Source organism: Bactrocera oleae, chromosome 6 (genome assembly GCF_042242935.1).
Source record: "Bactrocera oleae isolate idBacOlea1 chromosome 6, idBacOlea1, whole genome shotgun sequence".
Taxonomy (NCBI): Eukaryota; Metazoa; Arthropoda; class Insecta; order Diptera; family Tephritidae; genus Bactrocera; species Bactrocera oleae.
This window is the reverse complement of record NC_091540.1, coordinates 38,297,320-38,318,763: the sequence shown is the minus strand read 5'-3', so window position 1 is coordinate 38,318,763 and position 21,444 is coordinate 38,297,320. Positions and strand designations below refer to the sequence as shown.

Below are 21,444 nucleotides of genomic sequence, written 5' to 3'. Positions count from 1 at the left end.
CGTATCAAAATGTCAATATAAAAGGTTTAACATATACACTCAAATGCATGTTTCATCATTATTTTCTGTATCTCCCGCCGGAGCATAGGACCTGAATGAAGCATTTCCATCTATGCCTATTTACGCTAGCATCTTTAGTTTATTTCACGATTTTGCGCATTCATCGATTTCATTTTGTAAAACAGTACTTTGAAAATTTATTCTGGCCAAAATATCCTTTCCTATATTTCTTTTGCCGGATATTATACCGCCTAGGCATGATCAATTACGTTGTTTGGAGTATAAAATTATGATTACTTACTGCTAATTTTCAATAATTTTTATTTGTGAATGTGTCAACCAACCCTCCCTCACTCGGCGCACAGATCGTTAAAATTAGCTTTCATGTCGGAGAACTTCACAGACATTAAGCAAATATCATCCGCATACGCAAGATCTTCAGATATTTGCTGAACTTCCAGTAGATTCCCATTCGCTTGCCATCTATGGATCTGTGTGGGTTGTCATCGATAACAATAAGAAAAAGAATCGGCCACAGTAAACATCCTTCGCGAACACCTGCGCTCGTTGTGATGCTGGTTGAGAGTTCGACATTGTGAAGTACTCTGCGCCGGAAGTCTGCATATTGTGCTTTAATTAAAGCTGTAAGCTTCTCCGGAATTCCACCGTTCGTTCATTAACTCTGACATCGCACGAACGGCTTGCTGCTTTCTCAGAGATTGGTGAAGTATTTATATAATTTGGCTGGAAAGTATACTGGACAGTACCTTGGACACATATTTATACTATTTGTACAGATCTACCCTGACTATGATATTAAATTTATGTTGAATACAGAATGGTACATACATAAATACATATGTTGTAATATATTGCTGATCTATTTTAATCCTTCACTCTGGATCTCGAGCTCTTAAATAACTCTTCATACTCGAGACTAACTAAAAGTGTACTTACACGAGCACACACATTTCCACCGACTCTTATAGGAATATATGTGTGGTACGTAACTATGGTATATGCAGGTCCTCACATCAATAAGTTGCACTCTGCTATGCCAATTCGCCTGGAAAATGAGTAATTTGCAATGTTTTAGTAATCAAGTAGCAAAACGGAAAGCAGCCAGCTTTGAGAGTTTCTCAAATTCCATTACACTCCGTGTATCTTCCGCACAGTACTTCTGTCTGCGTTGCAAGCAGATCCCTCTTGACTTGTAAGTATGTATTTGAATACAATAAATTGTGCAACCAGACCGTCGCCAAGACAATCAGCCAGCCATTCAGTCAGGCTGTGAGGAGATTGTTATTGTTGTGGCGGCACAAAGATGAGTGAATGATAACAGCCACAGCGACAGCGGCAAGGCAGCCGACATGGCTGGCTGTGCAGCGATTCATTTGTCCTTATTATGACAACATGCCACATGCCGTTGCACACAAAGTTCCATTCATTCACACTCACACACACAGATAAATATGAGTTCAGCAACTAATATTAAAGCGTAGAAAGCAACTTAACAACACATTAAATTTACTGACATTTCATTACAATCTGCGTTTGAGCGGTTGCGCGTGTTTATGGCATGTATTTGTTTGTATGAGTGAATGTGTGTGGAGTTGTTTGCTAATATTTTCATTTCCGTTGTTTTATAGCGTTCATGCCGCTCATTTACTGTGACGCGCTGGCTGTGCATCTGCCGCTTGCCCCAGTTCTATGGCGGAGACAGGAAGCCCACACACACAGACTCGTTTACCCCCATCATTCAAATCCTGCACTCAAGCGCGCATAATGTTGAATAGTAAGTGAATTGTTGCTGGATTGTTTACATAATATGGCAATTTATATTATGACATCCTTATTATTATATCGAGTTTACTCACCGCATTCGCTGTGCTGTGTGGGGCACAAGTATACGTAAACAAACATACTACAAGTACATATGCAAAGTAGTATGAATAACAGTTACGAACGGTTGAGAGTGCCATATATCTTCAACAGCTCCTTTGTTACTATCGCACACATACAAGCGCACACATCTTTCTCTTCATGCTTTTTGTTTTATGTTATTCCATAATTTTCTTCATTCTTTACTTCTGTCAATTTCCTTGACCATTGTCACTCTTACGTCAAGGTCTTTAAAAATGTTTACTCTTCCGAGTCGTTTTTGTTGCATCATTATGAACAATAATTTAAGCTTTTTATTGTTTCATTACGGTACAATAGTCTAACTATTTCTGCCACAAGTCCTTCCCGAGCGTAAGTTGAGCTAGAGCCCATAGAGCCCATTTGTACACTATTCAGGTTTCCTTTGCCATTATAAGACATGAAAATTTTAGATTATTTTAATTTATTATTCTAAAGAACTCTGAAATATATTATATAGTATAATGACGTTAATTAAGAAACTCGATTTAACCACATTTGCATATAAATTTTTAAACAGTCTAAGGCATTAAAATTCAGCAAAGAAAGGAATTTGAATAATTTAGTTGGCATAACTTTTTAACGTAATTATAGTATAAACCATAATAGATAATAAATTTTAATAATATATAACTAGTAAATTTATTTCAAATCATATAAACGCGACTAAAAATTTACTTCATGAGGAAGAATATTAATTTACCAATTTACGAATTCGATTTACTTTACTCATACTTTCTCAACATTGATAGAAACCATAGCATTTTGGTATTTAACTGAAGCTGAATATGAAAGTAAAGTGGTAAATTTCTATTGTGGACACTCAACACAAACTGACCCCTTTATCATATATGTACGAATATTAGAGAAGCATTTGTGTTTACCATATTATGTGTCATGTTGTTTCTGTATACAGTCAAAATCAGACAATTGCTTAAGACCAATTGTCTACAATAGCCTTACCTTACTCCTACTTCTTCACAATTTATATGAAAACATCCCATTCTGATATTAATGTGAAGCAGAATATGATAGCTACAGAAAATTATACAAAATGGGGTTGCTTATTTTATTTTTTCACAGGAAACAACATAATTTTTTAGTGTTGAATAATTTAAATGGACCTCGACTTTTTGATGAAAGCTGGACATACTGTTGGTTAATTTTCAACAACGATCGTCAAATTGCGACGAAATCAACTGATTTGAGATGGAAAAGAATTATTAGCATCTAAACATTTTTATTGTAGTGACATTTGACTGATTATTATGTATGATGAAGCGTAAGTAGGAAAGTAGGCTATACAAGCGTACATCAAAATTTGCAACATGCCACACTACTGGTTGTTAACCACAGGAAACAGAGTGGTCAGTCGCCATTTTTGCTTATTATATTATATAATATATCATATAATAGTCATAAATTGCCAACAAATTAAAAGACAACCGTTTCAATTGGTACGACTGTTGAGAAATTTGCACATAATAAGATGCATAGTGTGTACTTGTACTTTACCTGTTTAACATACATTTAATTCAATTGTTTATAAAAACGCCGTATTATTAATTTTTTTTTTCGACCGTAGGTCATTGTACGAACGATATCATCTAGTAATATTTTTTGACGTTTAATCAGCCGGAATCACTGCAACAGTGGAGATAACGCGTTACTCTAAACATATAAACCTTTTTTTTTTTAGAAATTTTACCCGTAGTGTCAGGGCCCAAAAAACGTAGATTTTTGGGAATTTAAAAAAGAAGGTATCAATTGTTTTCCGGGGTACATTTATACATGTTTCAAGAATACACAGTGAAATTGCAAAGAAAAAATTAAATATTTTTTGAGTAATACGAGATCACCGGCGGCTCCTTCACTGCTGCAGTGATTCTGACCTTCTCCGTGGACGAAACTTAAAAATAAAAAATTCATGTTAAACTAGAAGGTATTCTCCATGCAAATATAAATACCCGGTTAACAAAAAATCAAAAATTGTTGAAATGGCCTGCTTTTTATTTTTTTAGGTTAAATTTTACCCCAAATTTTGCTCGTTTTGGCTTGTCAAAATTCGATTTTTGATCAGATCAAAAACCGACAGGTCATTGTATGTAGAATTATATACAGAACAGGCAGAAGTTATGATGATCGGATCATTTGTCTTAGCTCATAAAGCAAATTGGAAAAATATGTTATTTTTAAGGGTATAAACTATCGAAATATGAAAGATTTCACTCTAGGTGTGTCCCTTAAAACTTTAGAACAATTATTACAAAATCTAAACTTTTGAAGTTAGAGTTCGTAGAAAGGAAATAAGATGATATACAAGCAAAGTATTCTGTGTTGCACAGACATTCATTTAAATCAGTTTCTAAGTTGAGGTAATATTGGGCACATAAATCAAACAATGTTAATCCATAATTTAGAAACATCACATTTTAATTCCAGCAAATCCAAAAGTAATCATGCTCATACATAGTATAATATATATATATGTACATATCATCATTTGTGCATGTGCCACTCCACCTTCAAGTGCAATCCAATTACTCGATTATTATTAAAGTTCGTACGAAAATATAGAAGTGTGCAAAGTTGTCGGGAATTTCTAAGGGCAGCAGGTTATTAATATGCAACTCATATTGCTGACTACCGTACAAATAATGTGGGAACTCGAATATACTCGCACAAATAACCGATAATTCCCTTAAGTATGCCGTATTAATACACGAACATATGTACAACAAATAACGAAAAGTTGCACAACCAAATCCGCTGCTCAACAGACAAAGCAATAGCATCGGGATATTGTAGGCATACTCGTACTTATGCCGCTACATTATTGCTACGCTGCTTCATGACATCGACAATTTAATTTATTGCACTACATTATTCCAACGAGGAGTTATAATATAGAAAATGAATGGAGTACAGAAGAGACTGCGAAAAGAAAAAACATGGAAAAAAGTTTAAAAGAACATCTAAAAAGACTGAGGCGTCTCAGTATATATGTATATTTGTATTGTTCACAATAACTCAATGGTCAGAAAGCACCGCGTAGCTTTTAAGGGGTAATGTGAGCATGAAGAGGTTTCTTGACTTATGAAAATATCAGAGTCATGGGACCTTTTGGAAGTTATATGCAATACTTGGGATATTTTTCGGGCCCTTTAGATACATAGTGAAAAATATCGTAAAACATTAATTAAAATTATTAATTCTACTTTCTCATTTCGACTAGTTATTTAATCAATTTGCTGTAATTAGTCGGAAAGGAAGGATATATTATCTTCTGCATTCACTGAGCCCACGCGTGCCAAAATAACCAAAATTCTCCGTAATTCATCGATTTCCTGCAGGGTAGCTAAGTTAGTGGAGTAAATAATTGATTTCAATGAAACAATGCGAACGCGAAAGCCAGTGGTAAAATGAGCTCACATAAAGAAATTATTAATGAGGCGCAAGAACCACACATTTATTTATTTATGTTTATTCTAATTTTAGGGTTTTTCTTTCACTTTTTTGATAAATTACTCTAATTTGAAAAACAAAAGTTTGCCAAATCGTGTCAGCCGGTAGACAGTTGAAATGGAGTTGCGCCCGCAAATGTTGCATGAATTTCAAGCCCCGAACACGCAGGGGTGAGATGGTACCCCGCATGAGATTTGTGCGTGTAAAGTTTGACCTACATTTTATACAAAAACTTCATGGAGTTATTTGTAGTAAAGCAAGCATCGAATCGATTCAAGGCTTGCATATCGAATATCCACACACATACATATGTATATCGAGGCAGACACGCTCAACATAAGGATTAAAAGCTACCCAGGGGGATCATATGTTCGCTAGGTTTGTATGCGCGAGTGTGCGTTTGTGTGCAGCTGTGCCTGGCGGAAGTTATAATTAGTTCCGGTTTAACAGTTACTTTCCTCTAGCTTTTGAAGCTATTCATGAATTATGAGCACACTTGAGAATATAAAAAATGTGTGTATGTGTGTGTGCAATACATGAAATTAGTTTGTAAAGATTACAGATGAGATTAAGCAGTAAGGATTTGGTGTAGAAGGATAGCGACAGCAAGCGAGTGTGCAGCAAATGAGGGTGGACAATAAATGGGGTGGGAAGCATAGAGATAAAACGGTAATGCACGATTTCGAACAGGAAAACCTAATTATTACATAAGTACATGCGCTTCTTTCACAACTCAAAAGAGACAAACTGAAGCATGCCGGAGTCGCAGTAATTAATTTATGCTAAAAACAATACTCAGAATATACAATTGTAGGTATTTGAGTTAAATGTTGATAATTAAAGTGGATTATTAAAGCACTTGAGAAATTTATTTTTCTTTCTGAATGTTAGGCCATAGCTAGGTCTGTTCAAAATTAAATGAATTTTCCAATTTTCTTACCTCCATATCTGCAGTTAGACTTGTCGGCTGGTATATTTCCATTTGGTTCCAGACGATCCAGATATTCTTCGGAATTATAACCATTGTATGGAACTTTATTACCGTGATTATGTCCATGCCCCCCACGATGATGATGGTGATGGTGGTGGTGATGATGATGATGATGTGAATCTTCGCCATCCTCGCGTGATATCGCTGCATAAACAAAAAGTATAACACAATTTAATATTATTCGTTAAAATCTTCAAATATACTCAACAGTAATCGAATTAAGGTTAGCAGCAATCTTAAAATTAAGAGAAGGTAAATGCGCATACGATAATTTTGTTATATTTGTTTTTTGTTATAGGAGAGAAGAAAAGAAAAAAACTATTTGAAAAACTTATATATTAACGTTATATAGAAAATTATCTCTTAGCAAAACAGTCAGATGGGAAAATACATGCTAAAGCAACTAAGGAAGTCCTAAGTTCGGGTGGAACCGAACATTTTATAGTCTTGCAACTTGCAAGGATCAAAGCAGGGAAAATACCTTCAGGTGTTAGGAAATCTTAATATTAAAAAATATTGCGAACCAATTCAGCATTCATTACTCAATGAAATTATAAATGGATTAAAATCAGTTAGTTTTATTACTGTATTATACTTTCCGTTAGCTAAAAGTGTATTAAAATCTCAACTGGATACAAGAATTGGACCAATTTATGACCTATTTAATTCATATTCCCACACAATTTTTAAGAAAACTTGTTCACATTTTATCAGGTGGAAAGTCGGAAATTATTATACAGGCTATATTAGGAACAGAGAAAAAAATGGGCTAATTGAGTTAATTTTGACATTGCTGAGGTATACTTAGATCATATTTTCAGGCAATTTTATAAAAACATAACTCACACATTGAGCTTGTTCGGCATAAGGTTTAATAAAATAACGAATATCAATATACTCGTATATAGTATTTGGGAGTTTTGGTAATTCGTAACTAAATTCACATATTTTCGACAAAAACCTATAGTATGTTCAATATTATACGTTGAACTATAGTATATCCAATATTAAGCAATTCATTTTGCTAAGATATTTTACATATTGACTGATATATATGGCATAAGGCCAACCGGAAGTTTGAAATGTTGCTTATGTTAGGTATATGAAAGATAGGTTTAGTGTTGACCCGATTTGATTTATTTTTGGCATTACCACATACTATTAACAGAATAAAATGCTCCTTGAGCTTCACTAAAGTACTTCACATACCGTCATCAACATATAATATATGGAGTAAATCCAACCGGATGTTTGAAAATGCTGTGATTAGTTATATGGGGCCTAGGGAAAGTTTTTACCCGATTTCACTTATTTTAGGCTCAAAGATACTCTGTTATTAGGAAAATACGCTCTCTTATTTTTATTAAAATAACTCACATATTGGCTGATATATGCGGTATAAAGCCACCCGGAATTTTGAAAGTCTTTATATTAGGTATATGGGGGTTTAAGAAAATATTGACTCGATTCAACCCATTTTTGACACTCATACATACTATTATCTGGAAAATATTCTCTCCGAATTTCAATTATATATTATTCATTGTCATTGATCGATATTTTTGGAAAAAAGTCAACTATAGGCATTGGGGTCCACCTATTCGGTACCTAGGGGCTTGAACAGTTTTGGTTCGATTTTGGGTGAATGTTTGGTCACAGGGTGGCATACTTTAAAGGGACTATTCGTGCAAAATTTTATCCTGATATAATAATTGGTGCTTTATTTGTATACTGGAATGTGAAAGAATCAGGTATTTAAATTCTATTGTGTTATAGGGGAAGTAGGCGTGGTTGTGATCCAATTTCCTCCATTTTCGCAATGTACCATGGACATATTGTACGAATGTTATGTAATTAATTTGGTTGAAATTGGTCGAGCAGTTCCCGAGATAGGTGGTTTCACCCAAAAATGGGGATGTGCCCCGCCCACCGTCCAATTTTGATACCGGCTCCTATAAAGCACTCTTGTGCCACACTGGGTGTAGAATTTATTGTCTTTGACGCATTTAGTTATTGATTTATCACACTTTTAATAGTTTTTAACAAAAACTATGGGGAGAGGGCGGGGTTATCATTGACTCCTTCTCTATAAACAGCTCAAAACCTTTTATTTAATTTTTAATGTCCCCAATACATTTAAAAAGCAGATATAATTTCTTATTTAACTGTGGTTCCGACAAATGAGCAACTTCTTCTAAAGCAAAATTGCAGATCGATATCTCAACAAACGAGATCCTAGTTTGCTTATACACCGGCAGGCAGACAGACAAATGGACATGGATATATCGGCCCAGCTTATTATATATATACTTTATATTAGATTTTATAGGGCCTCCGACGCTTCCTTCTGGGTGGTTCAAACGTGTGGTAAACTTAACGTACCCTATTCGGGGTTTGGAGATACTAGCTAAGCTCATTATTATTAAGTTTTAATTATTACTAACACTTTAACCCTCTGCTTCTGTACCTGCTTCTTCAATAAAGCAGGATTACTGGATCTATTTAAAAGCTGCACAGCAACTCCTATACTATTTCTGTGATCAGAAAAGTTACCCCTCATTGGTATACATTTGCATATAAATACGTAAGTTTGTACTTAGAGGCTGAGTTGACGATTTACCGCCAATAATGTACAATTTCCATGTTCAGCCGTCAGCCGTGAGAAAGCAATCCCGCATATTATCCACATACCGACTTAAAACAATTGCAACACAAAATAATAGTTTAGCTGTGCCACAACGGTACTGATGCACATTCTGGGCTTTCGTTGATTTACCACAATTTAGGTCAGCAGTGCAGCTGTGCCTAGACAGCCGAAATGTGAAAGCAGTTGGTGAGTGACACTTATAAAATTATGTGGCTTTTAATGCTAACCCTCGCACCCAGCAGCTGCTCCTAGGATAACGCTCGCGTCATCAACCATGAACATGAAGTTCCATACGAAGTAGAGTGTAAAGCACTTGGAAATCGTTCCTCAGTGCCATTCAGCAACAAATAGCATTTCTGGGCGAGGCAGGTGAAGATGACTGCGGTTAGGACAGTCAGACGAGAAATGGTGGTAATTGCGATGTCAGATGGGTGTGGAGCGTATCTAAATAAAGAACGTAATGTTTGTGGTGTCATAGCTAAATCGAGTCTATTTACTTGCATACAACAACAGACTACGGCTGCTGTTCGACAGGACACAGTTGCTTTCGACCGACAGACACTTAGAGCATGGCGGATGTCTCAAAACGTCTACATGTTATATGTGTCCGACGTGTAGGTAGTTATATATGCATGTTCGCTTACACATTCACTTCACTTAGTTGCGGCTTTTGCAGTCAATTGCAGCACTAAAATTAATTAATTCATTAGAATTGTATCTCGGTGGCTCCGACTCTGCAGCTCCTTGGCAATATAATGAAAGTAGAAACACTCTGCAACAAACATACACATATGAACCGGCACTTGTAGTTTGTCCGGGGTGTAAGGTGTTCTCCAATAATGCCCCTAAAATTTTGAGGTTTTACTAATTTAATTGGCTGCTATGCTGCAGGAAAGTACCACTCATCTAGTCATAGTGTTGGCAATAAATTGTTCGAATTTAGTGTTTACTTTGTTAAATGAAATTTAATATTTTATTTTGTGGTTACCGTTTGAGTTGAGGTCATAGCATTGGTAGTCATTAGAAAATAATTGAATGTATATGGAAATATGTGCGGTTTCTAATTAAATAGTTTATAGTTTTCATATACCAGAGTCTGTTGAGCGAGCCTGCCGAGTCATTAACGGTCACCGTTTTTTTAATGAGGTTGGAAGTAATATCACGCTTTAGAAAAACGTTCTGGAATAGCAATAGTATCTTTTATGTAATATTAATATAACAAAATACGAGTAAAAGCTCTGAAAGCTATGATATACCATTGTAATAGAAAAACTTTAAAATTTCTAGAAACTTCGGGTGCACTGAAGCTATAATACACTTCACAAGGTGCATTTCTTATAGCATGAAAGGGTAGAAAAATATGATTATCTTGATTTTAAAAGGTCAGTTTATGTGGAAGCTATATCCTATAGTAGTTGGATCTGAACAAATTGAATTACAGCTATATGCTACAGTGGTCTGACCTGAACAATTTGGTCGGAGATAGCAGTATTGCCTTAGAAAATAATCTATGCCAAATTTCGTGAAGATATCTTGTCAAAGAAGAAAGTTTTCCATAAAATAGTGCTATAATCTTCCGATATCAGCAATTCCGACAAGGGAGTAGCCTCTTGGAGAGTAAAAGATTTGAGAAAAAATTCAGATAGATATCTCAAAAACTGCGAAACTAGTTCGCGTATATACAGACGGACTGGCTGACATACGGACTTGGCTAAATCAGCTCGCTGGGTCTCCCACTTTTCCTTCTGAGTGGTACAAACCTATCACAGGACTATTCAGGGTATACATATTTGTCAAATAGCCAGGCTTTTTAAATTGTGAGCTCGATTAAAATTAATACACACTAAATATATCATTCCATTAGCGTTCGTCGCCTTGCCGTGTCGAAGAGGGGTGCAACCTAAATTGGTTTGGTACGCACATTATTTTTACGAACTAAGAGGGGTACTTAATAATTCCCACAATTGGGGATATGGATGAATAAACCTTTGATTTTACGCCCATCTCCTATTGTGGAGGTGGAAGGACACCCGCACCAACACCATCCTAAGCCAAGATGTCGAGGTAATGATGGAACTCTTAACAGGGTGTATAACATAATGACAATCAAAATCTCGAAATTTAAAATTCCGATAGTCAAAATACCGACAAATCAAGATACAGACAGAAAGGCATTTTATTGTTTCCCCTTTTAACAATATAGAAATAATCACAATTATTGAGTCTCTGTCCCATGGCGGCATAGACCACATGGTGTGCAGATGGACACGTTCGATTCTAATGGATAGAATGATTATAGAATCAAATGGTTCAACGACCCGAAAAAGCTACGTAAGCAGAGGTACTTCTCAAGGAGGTGTCCTTTCCCCGCTTTAATGGGTGGTGGCGCTGAATAGAATACAACTATAACTCTATGGAGAAGGGATGAAAGCAGTAGCATATGCAGACGACATAGTGTTGATGGTACCAAACTGAATAGAAAAATTAATATTGAAAAAAGAACTAATAAACCCTACTACACCTGCAAAAGAATACTTAACAGATACTGGGGCCTTAAACCAAATATAGTTATGTGGATGTATACTACTGGCCGTCATTACGCCAATTCTGATATATGAAACACTGGTTTGGTGGCCAGCATTGAAGAAACTCTATAATATCAGGAAACTAAATGGAATACACAGAGCAACCTGTGTAATAGTTACCGGAGCTATAAACTCATGGCCGAATTATGTACTCAACATACACCTGCATCAGCTGCCTTAACCAGCTAAATTTAAGTAAACAGACTATATTCTCCCATGGTTAGATTTCCATAGCCACTTCCGGATGAGAATACCCTTCATACGTGAATTACGTAGGGGAGGATGATACAGCTTCTATCTATACCGGTAGGTAAAAATTGAACAGCGGAGTAGGGCCGGGTATATACTCCGATGATCTCAAAATCTCTCTCTCTATTCGACTACTAAACTTAGCCAGTATCTTAGAAGCGGACGTATTAGGTATACAGAAGGCATGTAGTGGTCTATTAAATAACTACAGGAGGATACAAAAAACAACCATATACACGGCTAGCTAGGCATCATTGCTGGCCTTGTCTTTAAGCTTACTGGCAGGTCAGCACCACTTGTCCATAATTTGAGTTCCCGACCACAAGAACCTTTTCGGGAACAAAAAAGGAGTTAATACCATACCTTTAGGGAACGATCAAAAGAGAGTTTTGTACTCCCTTTGAATAAATAGTTAGGTGCAGATGGAAATCAACAACCAACTACAAGATAACGAAGCAAATATGACCCAAGTATAATAAGAATATATCTAGAGCTTATAACATAGGTTCAGGAATAACATTTTCAGACTTACAGATACTATAACGCGGCACTGGCTTTTAGGAGAACGTGCGCTCAAACTGGGTCTGACCTATAACAATATTTGCCGTATCTGCAAGCTAAAGGGAAATAAGGAAACCGTTTTCCACTTTCCCTGTGAATGCCCAGCTCTAACACAAACCAGACACAGAACACTTAAAGCACATCAGGCACCAAATCCTGAATGGCTGTCCACAAAAAGTATACCGGTTATAAGTAGTTCCTTTGCGAGTACCAAATGGTTTGAGTGCAAAGATGAAACGAGATAGGAAGGATATAGAGGTCCTACGATAGTGCACCAAAATGGCGCATTCAGAGCCAATTGAGCTCGGAGTGGTAGCACTCCGATCTACCTAGCTAACAACCAATTATTTTTTATTGAAAAGTTTCAAGTAGGCACGAATTCTTTTGGAAAGCATGATTACGAAACTAATCGAAATATAACATGGAGAGAGAGACAAAAGACAGTTACTTTTCTATAAAAAACTAGAACATGATTACATAGAAACTGAATGTGATCTACAGAACATCAAATCTAATAACATGTGTACTTCGCATCTTGAGAAGAAGAAAAATTCCTTGAGGACCAGAACTGGTAAATATAGTGCTTTAAGAGTGTTCAACGTCTTCAGTGCCCATATGAGCTGTAAAGAATTTTGCAAACCCATTCATTAATGGTTTCTTTGCCTGATATGTAGATCGAACGACACTAATTATTTCTGTTTATGCATCAGCATCGTGTTTCATCAACACGAAATTCGTTTTTATTTAGTTTTTTGAAAATATCATATGTCCAGTCACTCAAAATACTATAATTTGAGAACTAATTAACCGACAGTTGCGGAGTTTATACATGTGCCGTTTGAAAGTACATATGTATATTGATGAAAATATAAAAGCGAATCACGAATACGCTTGTGATTATGTCATTAACTTGAAAAAGGTGTTAAGCTTCATATGCTTGGTAGATCTTGTAGTTTGGAAAAAGCAAATATTTTCTATTACTGAAACCAAAATTGCAAAATAAAAATTCGTATTTTTAATGCTCAATTTTAATGAAAATGCCAAACTTTAAGTTCTATAACAAATTTAAGCAAGTGTGGGTGCACAAAAGCAAATGTTACCTGAAGCTATAGCTTCGACATGATCAACCTCACAAGTAATTTTATAAAGAGAAAATAATAAATAGGGCAACTTTTTATGCAACGCATTTTCGGACATTCAACAAAAGCTCAAACTGGCATAAAAATCATATAAACGAAAAAAGTAAAAAAGAAAAAATGAAAACGAACGTAAGAAGTGGAAAAACTTGCCACAACAAAGAACGTCACCGAACAAGCCTACAAGAGACCGACAATTATGTTCTGGCCGCGACATTGCCAACGGCGGCGAACGCGTTTTTCCAAACCGGCAGAATAAAAATCATTTCAAAGGAAAAATGCGAAAAACGAAACAGAAAAGTGTGACACGTAATTACCATTTTTCACAGTTGGACGCTTTTCGGGACTGTAACGACCAGCCGTACGTTTCTCTACGAAATACAAACACACATACAAGGCGTACATAAATATAGGATATTTGCTGTTGAGTGGCTGAGATTTGGGCACGCAAGTGATGGCGTGGATTAAACGGGAAATTTATAAAAAGCCGTGCACAAAGCTGGGCGTGCAATCCAAATGCGAAAATATGAAATATTCAGAACAACAAAGAATATTCAAACCAAGTGCAGAAATAGTAGACTCGGCGCTGCAGCCGTTTATGCTTTCGAATTGTCTTTTAACATCTTAAGTGCTTATGGGCGTGCAACTTTTACTAAATTATGGCGCAGCGGTTTTCATTTTGCGTGTGTTTTATTGTCTGAATGCCGTCAGCTGTATGAAGTGGCATTTATTTATGCGATTTGTGTGCCAAATCAAATATTTCGGAATAAACCGCGACAACTTTTTATATACAAAAAAGTAAGAATATAGAGCAGAAAAGTGTGAGCAAACTTCCTTTAACATTAACTTGGTATGGACCTTATTATAGATGCTGACGGCACTCGCCTAGTTGAGGAGTAAAATAATGTGTAACGCAATTCACTACAGGGTAGTATAAGCGAATATGGATTTCTTTGGTCAACTCTCTAGTCAAGGAATTCCTGCTGCCTTTGTTGGCAATTAAAGGAAGGTCATTAAATTAAGAAATCCTAATTTATGTAGTCGGCAATTAGGCGTGTGATTTGCATATTCCCATTTAAATTAAGCGAGGTACAAGTGGATTAGCACCTAGAATTACAAAAAGAGATGAAATTTGTATTCAGAATGGTTTCGGTGATAAGCATTTACAATTATTATATATATTTTATTGGATTAATATGTTTTAGATAGTTATCCGCTTAAGCAAAGCTGTGCTTTTGAAAATCCAAGCTTGCTAAATACTCAAAGTCTAAGAGGGCGAACATGAAGCACGCCTAATGAAAGTCAATTGGCGTCACTAAAATTTTAATTTGTTTCTATATATCAGGGATGTTGTCGAATTTTATATTTGTCAGAATCAGAATTAAAACCGATAAAAAACTATAGTAGGTGTCATGAATTCAGATATTATTGCTTTGACGTTCGAAACAGAAAATTTATCGGTTTTGGGTGTCATGGAACCGGTTTTGTTAGCAGAAACAAAACAAGAGGACAGTCGTCGACAGATTTGAAATGTAAATTAAGATTATTTTATCTTAATTTCTATAGGGAAAACATAAGAATAAAACACAAAATGTCATAATTATTGAGCTTATGAAGAAATTAAGATATTTAAAGGGGATTTACAGAACGTAATTTAACGCCCAAATGCGTATTTACTCAGTCGATTATGTGATATAAATCTGTAAAGTAAGCATACAAACGTTGTTCGTCTCTTTTTATACTCTCGCAACCTGTTGCTACAGAGTATAATAGTTTTGTTCACCTAACGGTTGTTTGTATCACCTAAAACTAATCGAGTTAGATATGGGGTTACACAAGGTGCGTTCCAAAGTAAACAGCAAAAAAGTCACAAAGTAAACTCTAGTAACGCCATCTATATATCGACTAGTGCGGTCGAATCTGCTATCCTTTATGGATTTTCAGTAAAAATTTCATGACATTTCATCTATTGGAAGTGAAGTTATAACGTTTTAAGTGTCAGTATGTTTTTGTCATCGGTGCGAAAATGAGCTTCGAGCAAAGAGCCAACATTAAATTTTGTTTTAAAATTGCTAAAACTTTTACCGAAACGTTTCAATTGATGAAACAAGTTTATGGCGATGATTACCTATCCCGCAGCAGAGTGCACGAGTGGTTTCAACGTTTTTAAAGTGGTCGTGAGGACATAAATGACGATAAACATGTGGGCCAACCAAAATCCGTGATCACCGAAAATTCCATCGAAACTGTGCGTGAATTCATTAAAAATCAGCCGAAATCATCATCGAAATTCATGGAAATAGAATTGAACATCTCCAAAATGTCGATTTATCGCATTTTGACCGAACATTTGGGCTTACAAAAGGTGTGTGCACGGTTTGTTCCGCACAAATTGACTGACGACCAAAACTTGCTTAGAATTCAATATTCGAAGGACATCATTAAAAGGTAAAAAAAGACCCGAACTTCCTTTACAAGATTGTGACTGGTGACGAAACGTGGTGTTTTCAATATGATCCCGAAACGAAACACCAGGGGTGCTGAATGGAAGGCGCCGGACGAGCCAGAACCCAAAAAGTCGCGCCTGGAGAAGTCAAAAGTGAACACAATGCTGATTTGGTTTTATGATTCCAAGGGTATTGTCCACGAAGAATTTGTTCCACCCGTCCAAAACGTTAATGCGGTATTCCACCTTGGAGTTTTGAAGCGTTTGGTGCGCCGTATTCGACGTGTTCGGCCCGAATATCACGAAGATGGAAGTGGGCGTACTAGCGGCCATACCGGGCAGCGAGCTAAAACACTCGTTCGACATGCTTTTGGACCGTGCAAAAAGCTGTATTAAAGCAAAAGAAGACTATTTTGAATAAAATTAATTGATTTTGCCTATAAAACCATTTGTTCTTGTTTTTTTAAATTCCTGTTTGCTTTGGAACGCACCTTGTATATATATAAATGATCAGGATGAAGAGACGAGTTGAAATCCGAGTCCGTCCGTCTGCCCGTCCGTCTGTGTAAGCTGCACCTTGAGTAAAAATTGAAATGTCTTTATGAAACTTGGTACACACGTTTCTTGGTACCGTGAGACGGTTGGTATTGCAGATGGGCGTAATCAGACCCCTGCCACGCCCACAAAACGGCATTAATCAACTAGAAATAAATTACCATAACTAAGCTCCGCAATAAGATACAACACTGTTATTTTGTACACAGGATCACATTAGGGAGGGGCATCTGCAGTTTAATTTTTTTCAAAGTGGGCGTGGTTCCGCCCCCTAATAAGTTTTATGGGCATATCTTCTAAAAGCTATAATAAGAAAATTCATTGAAAGCAAATGTTTTTAGCCCCTATACCTACAGTGTGATGGATGGGTAAAATCGGGTGACAACCCCGCCAACTCCCCATATAACGGTACTGTTAAAAACTACTAAGTGCGCGATAAATCAAGCACTAAACACGCCAGAGACATTAAATTTTATCTCTGAGATAGTATAAGATGACTTTAGAGGAACCGCGTTCAAAATTAGACAGTGGGCGTGGCACAGCCCACTTTTAGGTGAAAACCCATATCTTGAGATCTGCTTAACCGATTTCAACCAAATTCGGTGCATAACATTCTTTTCATATTTCTATGTTATGGTACGAAAATGGGCGAATATACGCTTATTACCTATATGACACCATGTTATACTCCACTTGATTCTTTTTCTTTCCGCTATTCAAATCAAGCAACAATGATTGTATCGGGGGAAACTTTGCATGAATGACGTTTAAAGTATGCCACCTTGTCACCAAAAATTGTCTAAATTGAACCAAAACTGTTCAAGCCCCTAGGTACTGAATATGTGGACCCCAGTGCCTATAGTTGACTTTTTATACCATATGACTTTGCGAGAATATAAAATGTTCGGTTACATCCGAACTTAGCCCTTCCTGTCTTGTTATTACATATTATTCTTTTCGATTCACCATGTCTCTGCTCGATATGTTTGCGAGCTCTTGTCAAAAAAAATTTACATGTAAAAGTCAAGACAAAGTTATTGAGTTGAATTCGTGGAATAGAGTATATTGATATATCATTAAAGTGGTATAACCACTATCTTTAATGCTGTACCTCTGTTACAAGATGTTTATGGTAACGGCATAATAATTCTGCTCCAATGTTGTCCTAGCATCCGAGCACTCAAACGTTTCACATAAAATATAAATTTAAATTCCAGCAACACTTTATTGAAATAAGTCACACGAAATACGATACATTTGTTAAAAAACAAAGATCAAAAGGTCTTTTAAGACGACGGCCGGCTTTTATTTAGAGCTTTGTGCGGCGTTTTGCTTCTCAAAAGAAATTAGGAAAAAGGGAGATTTCTTCTTAGGGTTGGCTTGTTAAACCTTGAACAGGATATATTAAGTTTGCACCGAAGGTTGTAACACCCCGCATGAAAAGCCGAAGAGATTTAATATACGAGTATATATATAAATTATCAGCATGATGAGCTTAGTCGATTTAACCATGTCCGCCTGTCTGTCTGTATATACACAAACTAGTCCTTCAGTTTTTGAGATATCGATCTGAAATTTTGCATGCCTTGTTTTCACCTCAAGATATTGCTGGAACGGCTGTTAGCACCACTATAGAATCAGGTTGTTGTAAGTGTTGTATTTGTAAAGGGTATTATAGCTTAACGGTTCTCGCTTTCATGTCATTTGAATCAAAAGTGAAACGACATACATATTTCCGTGTACCACAGTATACGATGTTTAGTCGTGTAAAAACTAGAAATTTAAAACACTATATTCCAGATGCTAGCTAGACATGTCCAGTTGCATCTGTGCTTTTTCTGTGATGTCAATATATGGTGGATCTGAGTTGCGAAACTTCTTGATGAAGCCAAATTTGGTATATTGCTTTTATCAGACATCTAACTGTCACGACTGTTAAATTTAGCAGTAATTACTTCTCAAGTTTTATTATCAAACTATTTTATTTTTTTAACTTTAATATTTTAACTGTAAATCAAAAGTTCACTGAAACCCTCAAATGAATTTTTTGTGCCACTGAAGAGGCAACTTCATACTGTCCTCTTTGCACCGTTAGCCGATCTGTTATGCAACAGAGTACATAACCTGCAGGGGAGTGTCGCCGAATTTTGCTTTACGACAGCACTTTTGACGGCAATACATGTATTTATGAATGAGTGTGTTTGGGCATAGAGCGTGCCAAAGGATTTCCATTAGGATAACAATTTAGATTGAGCAGAAAAAATATATGAACATAGAAAGTTATACGCTCAGAAAAAACATCAGCGAACGTGAGCTGCTGTGCATACATATACAATCAAGCCATACACTTGCATATAAACAGAGTTGTATTTGCATAAAATATTTGTGTGCTTTTTTGTTGATCTTGTAATTCAACGGGGTTTTTCTCGCAGGATACTGCAAGAGCATTATAATTTGTGCAGATGTCCATGGCCGTATGTGTGTGTACGAGTTCGAGTCAATAAATTACGAAGCAGGAAAAGGTTTTTTTTACTTTACCTAGACGCTTCGAAAATATTTTTAGAAATGGAAGTTCAGTTACTTTTTACACTTGTTCGCTGCTTCCCTTCTTGTTTGGCTTTATGCAAAGCTAATGTAATGAAATATTCCACACAACAGAAACAGCGTACCTGCATGTGTGTGAGTGTAGGTTGTTGGCTAACCGAATGTTAGGTTGGCTGCTTGGCAGGAAAAATAACCACGACAAATGCTAATATTTTTACTTTAATTGAATTCATTTCCTTTCAGCTTGCAACTTGTGTAATAAACGGAAGCCTTTGTACATAGGTATATATGTATACAGTATGTATGTGTAGGTCTATGTACATATGTACATATGGCAAATGGTTCATGCTTTTCATTGAGACTTTTTAGTTGACCGCACAAAAGGTCGGAACAAATTTGCAGAAGTACACAGAAGAAATATGTTTTCGACCGCCACACACACAAACACATATATGAACACACAAAGAACGGAGAAGAAATGAGTCAATTGAGATCACGCTACAAATTTAAAGCCGCAGGGATTAAACGCCAACAAACTAGCGCCACTACTAAAAGTGGCAAGTGCAACTAATGAGATACACAAATACATATATGTACATATATTTATATATATACACTTACACATACCTAAATGTGCATGCGCATACAATACGTGCACAGCAGAAACAAATTACTTCAAATGGTTCGCACAAATAAGCGATTTATTTATTCAGTGTATTAGCAATTTATTTATTTGCCTATTTGTGCAACAAGCGCCCACAACAATGTCCGTAAAAGTGATTTCATGGCATTCCCTGCTGATGGCCGAAGTTACTAGCAAGAAAAAGCAACTTATGAGAGTAAAAGCTTTATTTTGATGCTATTGGCGCTACTATTGTGAATATTGGATGAATCCAAATATTCATTTGTCAATATGTGTGTAAAGAAAGAAGAAAAAATCTTAAAGAAAATCCGATAAAATCGATCATAGGCACGCATATGTGACTGCAATCAATGTAATGCTTGGGAATGTCAGATGACTTATGTGAGGCTTTGCAATCACTAAAGTGTCTAATAAGGCAATTTATGTGCGGTAATGAAATGCTGCTTAAGGAGTGATGGTGAAGAGTGGAGTGGAATAGTTTCATATCCTTAAGGTTGAAAACATTTCTTTGTGACTTTTGTGATTAGATACAACAGTTTAAACAATCGAATCAATAGAATTAAAATAACAGAAATTAACGCAAAAATTTAAGAAAAATATGAAGCATTACATTTATTTTATATGTCGTACTACAAAATATACTTAATTCATTTATATGGACTCTAGATAAAGGAATACGACTAAATATTCAATTTTGTTAATATAATGCATACATATTCAAAATAATTAGTGTTTTTCGATTATTGTTTAATTAGTTAGTCGAATAGTTGAGTTCATCTCATCGTCTCGGATGGTAGGCGTTTCACAAACTAAACCACGACAATATTTCCATTTAATTCTTGAAATAAACTAATACTGAGAAGACATTAGCGTTGTGATTTAACTTTTTACCAAATTTTCAGTTTTAACGGGTGCATTTTTTAGACGTGTGGTTTTCAATGAGACAATACTTTTTTCGGAGTTAGTCTTGTTGACAGCTGTTACTTGATTAATACTCAGTTTGATTTGCCATTTCATAATAAACAGAATTACTCCGGAACAACGTTCGCAAGTTGTGCAAATTTATTATCATACCTCGGTTCGCGTGACGTATCGCGCGCTGCGTCCAATATTCAGTCGACATAATCGTCCAGCAGAGTTGATAATTCGAGCAACCATGGATCGGTGTCACCAAATTCACTCTAGTAGATAATGCGCATTCTCAGAGATGCCATACAGTGCGCACCGAAGACGATATTGCTGCTGTGGAGCAGCGTTTCGAAGAAGACCCGAATGAGACCACCCGCCATTGCGCGTAGCAATTAGGGCTGTGCCTATCGCCTTTTATGAAAGATTTTGCGGATCTTGGTTTGCGGGCTTAAAAATTTCAACTCGCAACGTCACAAGTCACAAGTTCGGTGAACGTACGTTAGTAAACAAAATTGTGAGAGATTTAATTAGAAACCTTTATTTTTATAATAAAGCTAAATTCTTAGCCATTAAACTAAATTACCCATATATGCGTTTTATTCCTTTGTTAAAACCACATGTCTGAAAAAAACACCCTTTGAATTTGAAAAACTAATTGGGCGGGCGTTAATTACACAACGGTAAATCTTAAGCTAAACTTTTTCACGACATTTTAGCTTTCAAAACAGGCACCAAGAGTGTTTTATAAAAATAGTGATAAGTGCTGAGAGTCTCCTACATCTTATTTAATCTA

General features: G+C 36.1%; 1 protein-coding gene across 4 annotated transcripts in view; it reads right to left on the bottom strand.

Annotated features, from left to right (window-relative positions):
• Positions 1-21,444, bottom strand: part of Eip63E (cyclin dependent kinase Eip63E) — a 298,278-nt gene that overhangs the window by 90,970 nt on the left and 185,864 nt on the right. For all 4 annotated transcript variants that reach the window (XM_070112122.1, XM_036364837.2, XM_036364859.2 and 1 more), the window contains one exon: positions 6,326-6,520. In XM_070112122.1, coding sequence (XP_069968223.1) covers positions 6,326-6,520 — 195 coding nt within the window. The remainder of the gene's footprint in view (positions 1-6,325; positions 6,521-21,444) is intronic.